The sequence below is a fragment of the Mesoplodon mirus genome, assembly GCF_964341445.2.
Source record: "Mesoplodon mirus genome assembly, chromosome: 3".
NCBI classification, from domain to species: domain Eukaryota; kingdom Metazoa; phylum Chordata; class Mammalia; order Artiodactyla; family Ziphiidae; genus Mesoplodon; species Mesoplodon mirus.
The window spans coordinates 51444929-51462590 of record NC_138978.1 but is presented as its reverse complement, the minus strand read 5'-3'; the positions used below and the strand labels follow the sequence as shown (position 1 = coordinate 51462590).

Here is a 17662-nt window from a genome sequence, read left to right as displayed (position 1 = left end):
GGAGGTAGGGGTAGAGGTGAGGAGTGGGGAATGGTCGTATTTTAGTAGTGATATGTTCTGAGTGGGGGGGCTGTTGATAGAAGGAGGCATGGTCAATGCTACTTAACGTGGACTCGGTGTCTAAAAGCATCAACATTCTGAGGTGGACACATTCTGCCCACTCTGATTCTTTCTCAGTGAAATAGGGTCCAGATGCTTCAATCTTTTAAGCAGTGTGTCAACTGCATTTGCCTACACTCTGCAGATCTAAAATAAGGTCACCCACCAAACACACTGAGAAGCCAGACTAAGGAACAAAAACAAGCAGTGCTTGAAATAAGATTGATAGAGATGTGAGAGCATGGTAGTCCATTTTGTCTGGCCAAAAGGGGCCCCCGCACCCTCTCTGACGTGAAAGTGGAATTCAAAGCTCAGAGACGTGTCACGTTCGCTTCTGAGGCTCTGCTGTTTGCACCTGTGCTACAGCCTGTGGTTTGCCACCAAACCACTTCAGACTCCATCAGCAGCGGCTTCAAGAGAGGGGTCCTTACATTTACTAGAAGTGGGTTTTGGCACTTGAATTTTAATACATCTGATTTTATGGAAAGAAAGAGGGGCTGATGAAGTGAACTCTCCCAGGAGACAGAAGTACCCCTTGTTACCCAGGCATGGTTTCTAAGGTCACTCCTTGACAAATGTGTTCAATTTTCATATACTTTTCTAGTTTTCCATAAACGTGTAGGACTGCAAGGCCCTACCAACAGAGCTCTGTTTTTAGGCCTGAACATTACTGTCAGAACCATTAAAATGGTAAATAGTTTTCACTGTTCATAAATGGATTCAATACCTCGGAATCAGTCGCAGTTCATGTGTAAGTTATTTTGATGGTTATTGAAAGCTCATACAGTGTTTTGACAGTGCATTTTGCTAATAGATTTTATGATTAAAGTATCTCACATACCGTACTTTTTGCCATGTTTCACCTCGGTACGACAGCACATGAGAACACATCATGCCGTGCAAATGCCCATCTAAAAATCCAGTCTTGCAAAGCTATTTGGGGAACTTGTGATACAGGCAGAGTCCATGTTCCAGGAGAGACAAAAGTTGGAGATGATGGGTGGACACTTTGGGAAGATTCCCCCAGAGGTTTTTCTACCCCTTACATATGTTTTATTTCACATGCTCACCGTTGCCTTGAAAAATTTGATGAATGAACTAGAGGTGACAGGAGCCATTTATTAGCATAACAGCCAACATCATCCTAAAATTGAGTTCTTCTAGAGAATAAAGATGACGTGCAGCATTTGCAGATCGATGTTTCACACCCTCATCTTTACGAGCCTGTTCTGCTTGAGACAGTCGTACAGGCTCTTTTGTGAGGCTTCAGCCTGTTCCGTGTTTGATGTTCTGTCTAGAACCCCAGGCCAGGGTTGAGTTGTGAATGGACGTGGCATGGTCTAGTGGGAAGAGCCCAGAATTTGGAACTTGAGTTCAAATTCTAGCTCAGCTACTTAAGAGCAGGAAATCTTGGGCAAGAACCATACTTGCTGTTGAGTCTTGGTTTGCTTATTTGCTGAAAGGGCCTTATGTATACATTACATTAACTAAGCATATGGAGACAGGTACTCGGTACTTGGCTTAAAAAAATCTGGTTCTGGAGCAAGAGTGAGTTCAGAATCTGGCGCTAGCACTTATAAGCTATGTGACCCTCATGAGATGTCATAATAATTCTAATCTTATTTTGAAAAATGAGGGTAAAAATAGTGTTCTCCTCATAAGCTTATTGTTTGGACAATAATCATAGGAGGTGATGTGTGTGGAGCTCTTAGCACAGCATCTGACACAGGAAAGGCACCCAAGAGCTGTTAGTTGCCATCACCACCACCAACACCATCACCACCACCCCCATCATCATCCTGTGTGCTCCATAAATGTGGTTCGCCACTCCCTTGGATTTTATACGTTTAGCCCTTATGTCCTCGTGTTGAATAAATTCTACCATAAGGACCCAGGCCACTGGCTGGGAGGTTTTGCTTTTTACTTTCTATTTGCAGGTAATTAATTTTCAATATGCCTCAAAATAGCTTTGGGACAAAGGAAAAAGAAAAACCCTACTTCTTAGTTTTCTGGCTCGCCCTGTCCCATAATCAGAAGGACCCCTGTTAGGGCCTCACAGGCCGCCTCTCACTTCTCACAAAATGAGCAGCCTTATCTTAGATTCACATGTAAATCATAATAAGTAGCTCCCAGCTCCAAAGGAGGGCTGGACTGTAATCTTCCATGAAACAGTTTTCTCCCTTTGAAAGCTTAGTCTGTCAATTACACAATTGCCTATCAAGAATTGCATTCCAAGAGGCTGATGCCAGCCTTGCCGACACATCCGTCAAGACACCCATAAGGGAAGTCCAAATGAGCCTTTTGGGCCCCTCCTTCAATAGCAGTATAAGCCACGTTTGATCTTTCTGTCTCCATCCCCTTCACCCATCCACCCAACTGGAAATTTACTGACTGCAATTTCTTAGGGCCTTTCCAGGCATTTGGAAAAAGGATACCATGCAAGGGGAGTTACGTCCATGGCTCTATTTTCCCCTCTGCCTCCATACAGTTGGAAAGCAAGTCTCAGCCTTCTTATCACCCTTGCAACCATTATCTCCAGCTGCTTTTTATTAGAAATGCCCGCACAATTCTGAGTAGGTAGGGGTGACATCTGTTGATAAGTTAAAACCATACTGCACCCTAGTAAGAGGAAACGGATGGCCTCAATCCTCTCAGGAGGAAGCTTCGGGGCCAATCTCAAAACAGAATTTCTGTTTTAGCAATAAAGGGAATATCTTCAATTATTTCACGTTTTTCCCCTACCCTCCCATCTGGGAGAATCACATGTCTTTGAAAGACTGGGTCAACAGGGGCAAAAAAAAGAACCCAAATAATATTATAATGGCTGGCGTGGGAATGGCAGGTAATTTATACTCCACTGATATGTTGCTGGAGCAATTTTAAGGGCGAAATGTTAGCTTTTGAGGAGATGAAAGAAAAATGAAAACATTTATTTGGTTAAATAGCTAAGTAAATAAACTGCCTATCAGACTTTCCCAGCTGTCAAGTCAAAGTAGCGTCTGTAACAATGGGGAATTGTTTGGTCTGTCTCTCCGTTAGTAACAGTAGATATTGCCATAAATAATAAGTCACTGTCATTTTTTAAGACCAATCTTCATAGTGGGAACCCAAGACATGTAAAATGTTACCTGATGGATTTATAGTGTTCAAGGGAAAAGAAAGCAGAACTTCAGATGCTTTTGGTAAGAGATTTAAAAAAAAGAAAAAGGAAAGAAAAGAAATGCCCAGAGTCAGGGGACTTGGGTCTGAATTATGGTTCCAAAGCAGGTGACCTTAGGCAGGACTTTAGCTAGCCCCTGGAACCCCCGGTCACCACATATGGATGAAGATGAATCATAGCAAGAGCGCCCTCCTCAGGCTCTCCCAGAATCAGAAGATACCATGAGTATGAAAGTGCCTTATAAGCTCTGAAAGTAGAATACACGTATTTGGCATTATTATCACTATTCTGTTTTTAAATAGAATCACATAACAAAGAGCCTCAAAACAGAGAACCACAGAAATGGAAAAATAATCTCTCCTTTTCACGGGCATAGCACTCCGAGGCAAATCCGAGCCAAGCTAGTCCAGGCGGGAGATGGGAAGGCCTGGTTGAGAGCAGTGGCGGCCAGGTTGGAGAGATGGGCATGGTGCCCAGGGATATGAAAAGATGGAATCAGGAGGAGGTTAAGGCTGCAGGGAAGTGAGAGGTGAGGAAGAAGAGGGCATGTGCTAGGATGACCCCCAGGTTCCTGCCTGACTCGGGGATCTAAATGGTGCCAGGCACTGTGCTAAGGAATGCAGAGCTGCAGGCTTGAGCAGAAAAAAGGCCAGTTTACTTTAGGACCATTTGTACCCGAGGTGCCCTTGAACTTCCAAGCAGAGATGCCGGTGGACTGCTGGATATGAGACTCTGGAGAACAAAAGACTAGAAATGGAGATTTCAACATGGTGTTCAGACCCTAGAGTAGTGAGCACACCTAGACTCCACCGATCATTTAGACCCGAGGCCAGCACACTCACTTTTGGGGGCCATCTGGCCTTTGTCACAATGAATCTACTCTACTGTTGCAGCAGGAAAGCAGCAAAAGACAGTGCATAAAGGACTGGGTGTGATGAGTGCCAATAATACTTTATTTACACAAAAACTGGCAGCCACTAAAATGGGCCAGTGGGCTGTCTGTCATGTGATGACCTCTGAGTTAGATCACGCTTACTGTTTTTAGAATCACCCTGCAGAAGCTAATGCAAGTATCCTTGCATTTACTACTACTAATAAAATAAATGTAAAAATTACTAGGATGTTAATAGCACTTTTATAGACATCACCTAATTCAATCCTCAGGGGAATGCTCTTAAGTTTTTTTATCATTCCTATTTCACAGATATGACAGGTAAGGTAGAGAGGTTCATGACATGTTGAAATCACACGATTCACATGTAATAGGGCTAGGATTTGAACCTAGACCCAGATTAAATAATTTAGGAGCACTCAACCAAGACTGGGACACCTGGGTTTTAGCAGCCTCCCTGACTTAATTGCTTGTGACCTGAGGCAGACGACTTCATTTGTGACCTTTGGTGTCTTCTCGTCGGTAAAGCAATTCCCACAGGCCCTTCTAGCGCTTACATTCTAGGACCCTCTAACTTGCCCATGGTCACCCAGCTAGAGCATGGAATACCCAGTCCTCAAACTAGATCTTCCAACAGCACCCTTCTCCCAGGCTATTGAAGGAAAAAGTCCCTGAAATATGTTGACTTCATTAGGGGTCCTGGTGACTATCTGTGAGAGATCCAGGACCCACTCCTGACCACCAGGAACCTACTCAGGACAGGCCATCCTGCTTATGGCAGAGAACGGGTGCCAGCAACCTCAGTGCCCTCCTCTGCTACGTGACAAGGTCAAGAAAGGTGACATAAATCTGCAAAGCAGATAACTTGTACCCATCATTATAATTATTACTGGGGAAGTGCAGAATTGATCAGGACATGTGCAGACCCCCCGGGAACTCAGAGTGTGCACCTCTGTGTTCACCAAGTGGGTTTCAGCACCCAAGACCCCTGGAAGTGAGTGCGTTTAGCAGCAACTTCAGTCTCTACGGCATCATCATTAAATCCATCCTGTATTTTGAAGACTTTCCTACTCTGCAGGCCAGATTTTCAGGCTGAAAGTGGTCAGAAAGCTTTATTGTTTCCCTTTCCTCTGAATAAAAGGGAAAGGAAGACTCCTGCCCCTTGTTAAAATTCCTTATCTCGGGGGCTTCCCTGGTGGTGCAATGGTTGAGAGTCCGCCTGCCGATGCAGGGGACGTGGGTTTGTGCCCCGGTCCAGGAGGATCCCACATGCCGCGGAGCGGCTGGGCCCGTGAGCCATGGCCGCTGAGCCTGCGCGTCCGGAGCCTGTGCTCCGCAGCGGGAGGGGCCACAGCGGTGAGAGGCCCCCGTACTGCAAAAAAAAAAAAAAGAAAAATTCCTTATGTCATATGAGCTCGCTTATTACGTGTTACAGTCCCATGACGTTGATGGTACAAACCCCATCGTACAGATGAAGAAACTGAGGCCCAGGTGAAATGCCTTCCTCAGTTCATACAGGTAGTTAGGAAGTTGCTGGGGTCTTTGTGGCTCTAAACCCCGTGCCTTTTTCATGGATTCAGGTGAAGCTTTGAGTTCTTTCAGCCTTATTTCCACTCCCTGGTTACCATCACCTTTTTCATTTTATCAGGCCAGGAAACGTTAGACCCTGCTGAGCTAGGCCCAGGTGTTCGGGCTTAAAGACCCTGAGGCTGAAGTTGCTGCCTAGGCAGGGCAATGCTGAGGACCTCAAGCTTTGGCTCACCTCCTAGCTGCAGTCTGACCCCCAGCATGGCTCAGCATGGCTCAGCATGGCTCTTACCCCCAGGCTCCCAGGAGGGGCAGAGATGGGCTTGCTCAGCAGCTAGATTGCATGGCACGTGACCTGACGTCCAAGACCACATTTCTCAGCATACCACGTCTTCTCCCCACTCATCGTTTGTTTTGGACATACCTTTGCTCCATGTGGCCAAGCTTTCCAGAAACAAACACAATAAAAATTAAAGGGATGTAGGGCTTCCCTGGTGGCGCAGTGGTTGAGGGTCCGCCTGCTGATGCAGGGGACATGGGTTCGTGCCCCAGTCCGGGAGGATCCCACATGCCGCGGAGCGGCTGGGCCCTTGAGCCATGGCCGCTGAGCCTGCGCGTCCGGAGCCTGTGCTCCGCAACGGGAGAGGCCACAGCAGTGGGAGGCCCGCGTACCGCAGAAAAAAAAAAAAAAAAAAAAAAAAAAATTAAAGGGATGCAAAGTCATAAGCACAACTTAGGTGGCTTTTCCAAAGGGGCTCATTATAATGTGTGATTGGAAACTATATGCCTTTATACTTCAAGCCAGACAGGTGGAGACAGGTAGGGAAAGTGAGGGAATAAGCACAGAAAGGGGAGTCCAGACCCTGGGCTGCCCTCCTGGCTCTCTACTGATTCCTGCGGACTTTGGGGGAAAAAAAAACAAAAACCCTAACATCTGGGGGCCTCCATTTCTTCCTGTAGGAAAGGAGCCGTCAGATCGATGGCCCTTCTTGCTTTGACATTTTACAAAAGAGGTCATGGGGCAGTGGAGAGGACAGTGGGCTCAGGAAAGAGCTGGGTGTGTTTACAAGAAACGCTCAGGAAAACAAATCTAATCTACAGTGGTCGAAAGCACATCAGTGGTTGCCGCCCTGGAGTGAAGGGTTGACTGAGCAGGACCCTGAGGAAGATTTTAGGGTGAGGAAATGCTCTATAGCTTGATTGCTCTGGGGAGGGCCAGATGGGTGTATATATTTTTCACAACTCATCAAACTGTACACTTAAAATGGGAACATTTCATTGTATGTAAATCACACCTCAATGAAGTTGATTTAAAAATAAGAATAGGTAAATTCATAGAGATGGAAAGTAGATTAGAGGTTAGTTACCAGGGGTTGGGGGTCAGGGGGACTAGCAAGTTACTGCTTAATGGGTACAGAGTCTATTTGGGGTGAAGAAAGAGATTTAGAAATAATGGTGATGGTTGCACAACATGATGAGTGTCATGAATGTCCCTGAATTGTATGCTTAAAAATGATTAAAATGGCAAATGCTTTGCTCTATTTTACTGCAATACAAAAGCTAAAAAAATAACAAAGCTGGTTATATCCCAGCTCTGCCCTATGCTGCTGAGTGACCTTGGGCCAGTCACCAAACTCTGGTGAGCCCTGCTTCTTCCCTGTGAATGGAGATAGGAATACCCAGGGTACAGACTCCGCGATGCCCAAACGAGACCATGTATGTGATCGAGGAATCCCCTTTAGAGACTGTAAAGGTTTCTGTAAATATAAGCTATTATTACTCTAAATCTGTGATTCCACTTGACTTCTGTACGTGAGCTCATACTTCATACTTAAAGTCATCTGCAAACACGTGGAAGTCTCTGCCATCCACAGGGCCGTCCAACCAGATCCTTTAGATTAACCCCGCATTCTTTCTACACAGTTTCCCAAGGCGGATCCTGTGCCGTTATTAGGTTTCCTAGCAGCCCGGTTACGCTATGAAGTAGTGTCTATGAAGGAGATGGACTTCGGAAAGCCACCTACAGGTGATTTTTAGGCCTAAAACCATCTTCTGTAAAGGAAGGATAGAGCCACATGCCCAGACATAAGAAACCTAACCGTTTTTGGAGTACCTCCTCCATGCCAGGCTCTGTGCCAGACAGTCAATGTGTATTTACTCCTTCGATCCTCAATGAGGATTTCTAGACTCATTTTACAGATGAGAAAACCGGAACCCAGAAGGGTTAAGTAACCTACACGGAGTTTTAAGGTTACTAAGTAGGTGACAGTGAGAAAGAGAACAGCAGCCTGACAGCCAAGAGCTGGGCCCTTGGTGTTCTGTTGAACGTAAACAATTTCACAGAACGTCAGCATCCCACAAAGCGTTCTGTGACCGTGATGGGTCAAGACACATCCAGACCACTCGGTAGCCATGGCTGACAGGAACATTGTCCAAATTCCAAAAATGACCGAATATTCTTCTCTCCTGGCTTTAGCCTTGTTCCATGCTACCTGCCTTCCAGATAAGAATTATTAAGATAATCATACTCCAGCTTCCTGAAAGCATCCAACCCAGAGAGAAGCCTTACTTTCTTGACCCTCCCCCTAAACATCTAATATAAGCCTAAACCTATAAGAAGCCCTTTCTAATCACCTCTTCCAGACTTGCCCGTGGTTCCCCTCGTTGTAATGAGTAATAAACCGAACTTGTTCAAGTGCACGTGTGTTCGCGGTGGTCTATGGCTGCAGGCAGTAGTTGGCAGTCAGAATACCAGCCTGGATCTGCCCGATTTCCCATCTGTGTGCTCGCACTCTTTCATTGCACCTCCCGGAAAACAGGGTATTCAACTTAAGTCAAAGGGTGGAGAGTTGATTTGTTTTCATCTTTACTGCATGGTTTCTATCTACTTTGTTGTCCTCTAGAAATGAAGATTATTAATATGTCAGATTCACAAATGAGCTTAAAGTTCAGAAGTGTTTGCCAACTCCCAGTAAGAGAAACACTTTTCATTCACTCATTCACATCCTCACATTCTGTGTTGTTAGTGGGTGCACCTGCCAGGTTCCAAGCTTGGGCTCAGAATTTGGGATGCTCACATGAAAGGTGCAGCGGAGCTCACTGTCTAGAAGGCATTAGGAGATAACATGATGGCAGTGTAGACTCCACAGGGCACTGCTGGAGTCCAGGGGCAGAGTGGTCCACGTCACCTGCATAGTCCAGGAAGCCCTTCTATTTGGGCTGGTTCTGAAAGTATGAACCCCCAGGTGCGGGAGGAGGAGAGGTCCTGAAGGTGGAAGGAATTGTCTAGGCAGAGTCTCAGGGATGGGAAATCCCATCATATCGGGGGGACCAACAGGGAAGAAGGTACAGGGAAGAAGCCTAGGAGAGAGAGGAAGTAGATGAGGCCGGATGGGAAGGGGGAGCCATGTTGGAAGGGCCCTGTGGCCCATCCGGAGGAGTCTGCCTTATCCTTGGGGGCTTAAGGAGCTGGGAGGGTCATTCTAAGCAGGAAACTGGCATGACAAAATCCATTTCAGAAAGATCATTCTGACAGAAGCATAAGAAATTTTTTTAAGCATGATGTACGTGACAGGAGGGTAACTTTTTTTAAAAAATAAGTTTATTTATTTATTTTTATTTTTGGCTGCATTGGGTCTTCATTGTTGCACACGGGCTTTCTCTAGTTGCGGCGAGCAGGGGCTGCTCTTTGTCGCAGTGCGTGGGCTTCTCATTGCGGTGGCTTCTCTTGTTGCGGAGCACGGGCTCTAGGCGCACGGGCTTCAGTAGTTGTGTCACACAGGCTCAGTAGTTGTGGCTCGCGGGCTCTAGAGCGCAGGTTCAGTAGTTGTGGTGCACGGGCTTAGTTGTTCGGTGGCATGTGGGATCTTCCCAGACCAGGGCTCGAACCTGTGTCCCCTGCATTGGCAGGCAGATTCTTAACCACTGTGCCACCAGGAAAGTCCCAGGAAGGGTAACTTTTGATTCATGGTCTGGAAGGGACATTTATTAGCTCTAATGGACTACAAGACTAATGGGTCTTATGTGCCCAGTGAAGGAGCTTTGACCTTACCCTGTGGGTAATGAGGAGCCGTTGAAAGATTTGAAGCAGGGCCGAGATATGGTCAGATCTGACCAAAGAAAACAAAAAATATCAACAGCGTGTTATGTTAATGTGTGATTCCATTTAGGCTTTTTGGAATGTCGAAAATAGCTTAAAGAGCCCATGGTGACCTTGCCAGAAGTCAGGTCAGAAATTTCTGGATCAAATGATTTCTTAGCTCCCCTCCAGCTCTGACAGCCTAAGATTCTGTAACAAGGAAGGTAAAGCTATTGCCAAAACGTATAATGCATCAGAGTGTCAGACTTTGGGATTATCTGCTGCTTGGGGTTTTACACACCACTGCTCCCCTTCATTAGTGGGAATAATTGAGAGTTGACTGCAGTCGTTACCACTGTTGTGATGGGTATTGGAAGCTAAATTCCGGCAAGCAGGAGATGTGTGAATATTTATCTCAGCCGCAGAAAGTTAATGCAGTGTGGCATTAATTACCCTGTCTGAGCCTGCTGTCTTCTTCTGTTTTTAGGTGTCATTCTCAGTTGAATAAATTAGTTTCCAAAATTGGAATAAAGCAAAGGTAGGGTGAGATCAAGGCAGCCAGACTTCTTAGGGCATCCAAAAAGCAGGGTGAGCTGAGAACGTCTACCCAGGAAAGATGAACATGCATGCTTGTAGCCCAGCGTAGGCAAAAGGAAATGTTGTTTCCCAGTAGTGGTACTTCACCACTTTACCACTCTATCTAGCTTTGCTCCACCCACCTCACACCCAGAACCCAAACACATAGTAAAGTTCCATGTTTAGCCTTACCACAGGTATTTGAAACATTTCAAGACCTTGGCAGAGAATAGATTAGGTGCTTAATAAATCATCTTGCTATAGATTTTGATTTTTGATTCAATTACGGGAGAATGAAGCCAAGGGAGAGTGTGTTTAGGACAAAGGGATCAGAACAGTGAAAAAAGTAGAAAGTGTATCCTAGACATTCATTTATTCAGCAGACCTTCATTGTGCACCTACAGTTCTGGGTCCACATGTAAAACGGCAGATGGAATGGGAAAGTGGTAACTCAAGTAGGGCATGGAAGAATGGGCTTTCCTACTTTCTATCATCAGATATTTAGAGGAAGTATTACACTTGTTCTTTATGTTTCCAAGGCCGGTATGAAGTCCCATGGGTGGAAAGCATCAAGGGACAAATTGGCAGTCTGTTCTTTCACAGAATTGGGTGCCTCAAAGGGTAGGAAGCTCCTTCTTCCTGAAAGAATACAGAGATGATGAGTTCTAGAAGAAGACATCCTGGACCTACCTGATCTCAGGCGTCCTGGATTCTATTCATGGCATGGTTACTAAGTAACCTTGTGACTCTGGGGAAACCAAAGCTCTCTTCATTGGGCTTTACATTCCTCATCTGTAAAATGATGGGTCTGGACAAAATTATCTTCTAACCCATCCCCACTTTACAATAAAAGCAAGTAGTACAATATATTAAATCCATGACAGGCAGCACAATGACTTTGAGATCACACAACCTCTTTGATTTTCAGTTTTTATCTGCAAAATGAAGATGGAAAGAATATAAACCACTCCCAGGACTGTTAGGCAGATAAAATAAGACATAAGGGTGCTATATAAACTCCAAAACACTCTACAACACCATAGATTGAAGGGTTTTTGTTTTTGTTTTTTTTTAATGGCAGCTGTTATAATAGATGAGAAAAAGCACTGGACCTTACTTTAAGGTCCCATGTCCCAAACTTACTAGCTGTGTGACCATAGACAAACTACTTAACTTCTCTGTGCTTGGTTTCTCATTTGCAAAAGAGATAAATCACCTGCCTTACAAGGCTGTTGTGATGTTTTCAAAAGACAATGTACTTGAAAATATCTAGCATGGTGCCAGACACACAGGAGAAGCTATAGAATGCCAGTTCAATCTGTTTCTCCAGGAAAATAAGCAGTTAAAATGGATCTTTACTCACATGGCAAGAGGCAGGCTAATATATAAAATATGACAGAATTAAGATGTCACTGTGTCCATTTAGTTCTGGTACAAATATCCAAGAGTGACAGCATGAAGGCCAACTTTTTTTTTTTTTTTTTTTTTTTTTTTTTCCGTACGCGGGCCTCTCACTGTTGTGGCCTCTCCCGTTGCGGAGCACAGGCTCCGGATGCGCAGGCTCAGCGGCCATGGCTCACGGGCCCAGCCGCTCCGCGGCATATGGGATCCTCCCAGACCGGGGCACAAACCCGTATCCCCTGCATCGGCAGGCGGACTCTCAACCACTGCGCCACCAGGGAGGCCCGAAGGCCAACTTTAATAGAAGGGCCTCTGCATGCCTAAGACCAGAATATTGACCTGATCTGTTTGGCCAGTGCACCCTGGGCCATTTCAACATGAACTGAAGTCTGAAGTGATTTCAACAAGGCCAAACACCATTTCCCATCTACATTTGGATTGGAGGTTTGCTGTGTCATATGCTGGTGAAAACCCTTGTGTATGTCTTAGGACAGCGCCATGGGTGCAGGCAAGTGACCCGCCAAACCTCACACAGCTGAGTGGATCGAAACAAGTTCGAGAAGCTTTTAACTAAGAGCTAACGGCACGATTGCCATTTCTCTTATTCCAAAGTGCACCCAGTCATCACTGCTTGTAGAAACCAAAGAGCGGTTGGAGATGGAATTTCAGCAGCCTCAAGTGGATTTCATAAAACCGTGTTGGAAAAATGTCCACTTAACTCATGATCATTGTTACCATGTTCTGAAGACCTGTTCCTGCTGAGCACTGTGCTAGAGGCTTTATATATATTCTCTCTAATTCTCTCAAGAACCATGTAGGATAAACAGTATTATTCCCATTTCGTGGTTGGGGAAACTGAAGCTCAGAAAGTATAAGTATCTTGTCCATATCACACAGCTGGTCCAGCTCTGTCTACTAGACCCTGCGATTTCCCTAACAGGCAGTCAGGCTCAGCTTGAAAACCAGGGGCAAAACTGGGTGAGTTGTTCTTCTTAAGGATAAAAAAGTTACCAAAATGATACGCACCATGATTGAATAATCCCAAAATAACCTAAGGTCATTCATCATAAACTGTCACCATTCTGTTCTAATCCCAAACCCTCCTTCCCATGCTGTCTCAGAAAATCCTATCCGGAAAAGAGCAGATCTCACTTTGTTCCTCTGTCCATAGGAGCTGGAGCCTCTTTATGCGCAGATCAACAAATCTAAGAAATAGCATCAATGTGGGCTTGTGGCGGGTGCTTCAAGACTGGCATGGAAATCAGCATCGCGACAGGCTCTCTTGTATTCTTTCACCTCACCTCATCCCTCGAAGAAATTCTTGATTGCCCAATGGAACTCGTTTGGAAGAGGGAACTAAGAGTTTTTGGCAACCACTGGCAGATATCTATGGCAGCACAAAAACAAACACACAAAAGCATAAAAAATCATACCCAACATTAAATCACAAATCAAGCAAATGCTTACTTGACAAAGAGTCTAAGCTCTCTTAACACGTGGGTTTAAGATGACCCAGTATGCGAAACCATAGTTCTCTTTTTATTTCTCTACTGGTTGGCCACTGTAAAGACATCAAATTTGGAGTGACAGGCCTCAGAGAGTTACATCAGGGTTGGCACTGACGTCATTTAGGCAAAAGTAAGAGGTCTCTGTCACCGCAATATCATCATCCATATGCCTTTCCAAATAGGATGATGTATTTACATCACTCCACAAGGCCTGGTCTGCCATTTTTTCCCCTTTCCTTTCTTTGTCATGTTTGAAAATTAATGGGTGTACAAATTTTTGTATTGCTTTTGACTTTTTTTAGATATTGGTGAAGAAATCGAACTGGGAAAAAAAAAACCTCATATGAAATGAATTAACTTGAAATCACAAGACAGATGAGTGGTTGATGATTCTTTTTGATCAAGAATGTTGCCAAAACAACCCTTTAGCTCTTCTGCATCCTGGTGAAGAAAGACAGCTTTTGGTTTAACCTTCACTCTGTGAGTAGGAAAGGACATCGAATCCCATTGATGAGAAAGATGAAAAATGCATCTGATTTCATCAGAAGCTCTAAACTCTAAGTCCAATAAAATGAGATTTTTTATTTTTCCGATATCTTGCTGCTGTGATGCTATGCAGACAGTGTCTTCTCCACGTGCCATTTTCAAAGAAAAGTCATTTGCCAAATAATTATGGTACAATCCTGGTAATGTGGCTTGAGATCTTAGAAACCGACTTTCTAATGGAACAATAGTGACTTGAATATTCAGAGTAACAAACTGATTCCGTGGTCACAATGGTTCATCTGTATCTCTTTTTCTACATCAGAAAATTCAAATGGGATTTTTATTTTATAACTTGAAAAAAAAAAAGCTTACCATTAAACTCTTTAAATATTTAAGGGAAATGGCTTTAAGGAGTTCTAATGAAAAAAAATTGCCAGTTTTTTTTGTAAATATAGATGTTAATGAAAATGCTTTTTAATAATGCCATTACACTGTAGAGAAGGTAGCAGATTGAGTGAAAGATGTGACAAACTTGATGGATGGGGCTCACTTTCCAGATGTTACTCTGGAGTGTATGGTAGGAAGCTGGAGTTCAGGGGCAGCGGGCAGGAGCAGTCGGCCAATCAGCAGCTAGTGATCAGGAAGGGAGCACGTGACTCCATCAGCTAATAATCTAAGCCTTTCAGCGAGAGTACCTGCCCTCTGCATAAAACAAGAAGGAGACAGTTCACGCTCTGAAGGCCTGTGAACTGAAACTCCAGTTTCAGATTCTGAAACTCCCTCCCACTTCTCCACTCCCAGCGACCCCCGTAGACATCATTGGACTGTTTGTACGTGAAACAGAAGAGTTTAAGCTTCCTTTTTTTACATTTATGAGACAAAAAGTGCAGTGTTCGGTTCGTATGTTTAGCACATGATTTTCATAAAGAATCTATATATTTTTTGCCCTACAGAGAATTGTTCTACAGGTCAGATGTGTTTTCCTGATGTTCCTATGCAGTTACAGTATGTTGAATTTAGTGGTTTAACACTAAGAAGAAAACTTTAAAAAATCATGTGATGAATTGGATTGGGGGTGGGGGTGATTATTCTTACTTGGTTTTAAAATTTGAAAAGTAGGATTTACCTTGATATGAATGACTTCAGTTGGCCTGTGTACTTTGATTCTTCATATCAATAGAAACTAAAATGGTTTGGAAGAAGGTATACTTGGTGACGAAGAAAATAATTGATACGTCAAGGTGATTGTTACTGTTTGAAGCCCAAGTTTTACACTATCAGGTCACTGGAATCTGAATGTTTTCCAGTTAACTGGAAAAATGTCCATTACAGAATAGATGTAAGCGTCACCCTAATGTGCAAAGTCTAAAGAACCTGAAAGGTGAAAAGGGCCATTTACCTTCCTCTGTAGCTGTCACATGTTGGTTGACATGATTTCTTCAGGAATGTGCATACCTTTGATGAGTTGATCCTTCCACATGAAGGGGAAAATGGGAGAGGTGTGATAACCATGAGAGCTGTCCTGAGACCAGTTCAACTGTGTTTTCTGAGGATTTGATGAGATAGGCAGTTCCCATGGGGAAATGACTTAAATTGCTCTGTTGTCCATGATTCTGATTCTAAACCAGTGGTGCTATCTCCTCCCTCAATATGGCTGTCTTGAGTTTGTCTTGCAGTATCACACCCTTCCACTGATTCTGTGGGTTGCTTCTGACACATTCAAGGTGAACTCTGGCTGATGTTGCTATTTCAGGTACACCGTATGGAGCTCATTTCATAGAAGAAAGTGACAGCCCAGTGGACTTGTCATCATTCACTGAATGTGGTTGAAAATGTAACTGGCTCTGAACTTAAAGAAGATGGCCCCTGTGATGCATTAAAGTGAGCGGAATAAAGTCAAGATTTTAAACTGCCATCCATGTTATCACTGGCAGAATTCTGCTGTTTAATAAGCACTGTTTGGGGAACTCAGAACCACCGTATCCTATCCCAGGAATACAGTGAAATTTCCAAAAAAAGAGCTGAGGTGCCAATACCAAAAGGCCATGGGGGAGTCTGCACAGTTCCAGTCAGATTGGTAGAAAATCCACATGTACAACTGTTAATTCCTCATTCTTCACTAGCACGAAATTTGTCACTTTAAATTTTGAAACCAGGGAAACACCACCTGTCATTCTGTCCCCATTCCCCATAGCTCTCCGATCTTTACATGCCGCAAGACTTTTTTGATAATTCGTACTCATCCCAGTGTCTACTGAAACCCCATCATGTAATGTACCGGGCACCTTCTTTAAAAAAAAAAAAATGTTTACTCTGTGGGTTTGGTTCATTTCAATTTCTGCGTTCTGACACATATTTTTTTAATAAAGATGAGAAAGAGAAAATGACTGTTGCAGTACATTTCTAGACCTACTTTAACTTTACCTCAGATGACAGTTTGTTAACATATATGGACACATTATTTTTAACTTTATGTACAATGCATTCAACAGAACAGCAAAATTTTTAGAAATTTTCCATTAATTTCTGTAACACTCCATGTAAAACTCTTACAAATAAACATGTTTGAGAACAACAGTTTAGCCTGGTTTTATTCCACAAGCTTCTACCGGATATTCAGGTGAGGGACTGGAAGAGGAAATTGCTTCTCTCAAAGCTGCCATCAGACCAGGTGAAGGCCTCTGTTTTCCTGGCACTGGGCCAGAAAAAGCGAGCTTCATTGAGGAGTTAGATCAGTTTGTCTTCAGTTCAATTCAGGTACTGGCTCCGCTTGGAAAATCAGCCACAGTGTGGAATGAGGAGAATGTTGTCAGAAAAAGCACACCAGGTATAGATGCACTGTTTGGACCACCTTTAGCATGGGACTTTCAAAGTTGGGAAAGACCCCAGGATTCACCCTATAGATTTGTGTCTTCTACTAAAAAAATAAAAAATAAACAGAAAACCTGCTAAACCGTTGGTTGGGAGACCAAACTTAACCTAGACTCTCAAAGAGTTGCCCCATAGTTCATTTCAAGAGCATCGGCTTTAAAAAAAAAAAAAAAAAAAAAAAAGAGGATCTGCTTTAAGGGACTCAAAGAAGGAAGCATTGATCTTCCTTCACATTCCCCACACACTCCACACAAAAAACATAAAAGGAAAAGAAGTCTGAAGCTGGACCTTGACTTTTATATATGTTGAAGAACAGAAAAAGAAAAGCACGTGTGTGCATTTATGTGTGTATGTATGTGTTGTGTGTCATTTTTATTTCCTCTTGTTATTAAATCAGTTGGTTGATCCAGTAATCAGCCAGAATACAGATTATGATTAGGTCATTGGGATGCCAAAAAGCACCTCTGTTAAGGAATGGTTATGTTAATGGTTGTATAAACACATGCCCTCAATCTGGCCTCCTTAAACAAAGTATTAAACAGATGTTACCAACAACTTTGAGAAAATGAGAGAATGGATTCCAGCAAAATAAATTTAGGCCAAATAGAAGAAACAACTTTCATACAGTAAGAAATGCTCACTCTTGGACGGAATTGTTAGAAAATGTTACAGAGGCCTTTCTGAATAATAGCGCCTCATACTTGTTGAGCAGCCAATATGTGCCCGATAGATGCTCCATGCTGTATGGCCATTGCCTCATTTAATCTTCTAAACAGTAGACGTTATCCCCAATTTTTTTTTTTTTTTTTTTTTTTTTTTTTTTGCTGTACGCGGGCCTCTCACTGCTGTGGCCTCTCCCGTTGCGGAGCACAGGCTCCGGACACACAGGCTCCGCGGCCATGGCTCGCGGGCCCAGCCGCTCCGCGGCATGTGGGATCTTCCGGGATCGGGGCACGAACCCGTGTCCCCTGCATCGGCAGGCGGACTCTCAACCACTGCGCCACCAGGGAAGCCCCAATCCCCAATTTATATATAAAGAAACTGAGACTTGGAGAGATCGGATA

General features: G+C 43.9%; 1 protein-coding gene across 2 annotated transcripts in view; it reads left to right on the top strand.

Annotated features, from left to right (window-relative positions):
- The window catches only part of DAB1 (DAB adaptor protein 1), a 446271-nt gene extending 430057 nt beyond the window's left edge, over positions 1-16214 (top strand). For both annotated transcript variants that reach the window (XM_082615228.1, XM_082615227.1), the window contains one exon: positions 15481-16214. In XM_082615228.1, coding sequence (XP_082471354.1) covers positions 15481-15507 — 27 coding nt within the window. In that variant the 3' untranslated portion in view covers positions 15508-16214. The remainder of the gene's footprint in view (positions 1-15480) is intronic.
- Positions 16215-17662: the final 1448 nt, after the last annotated feature.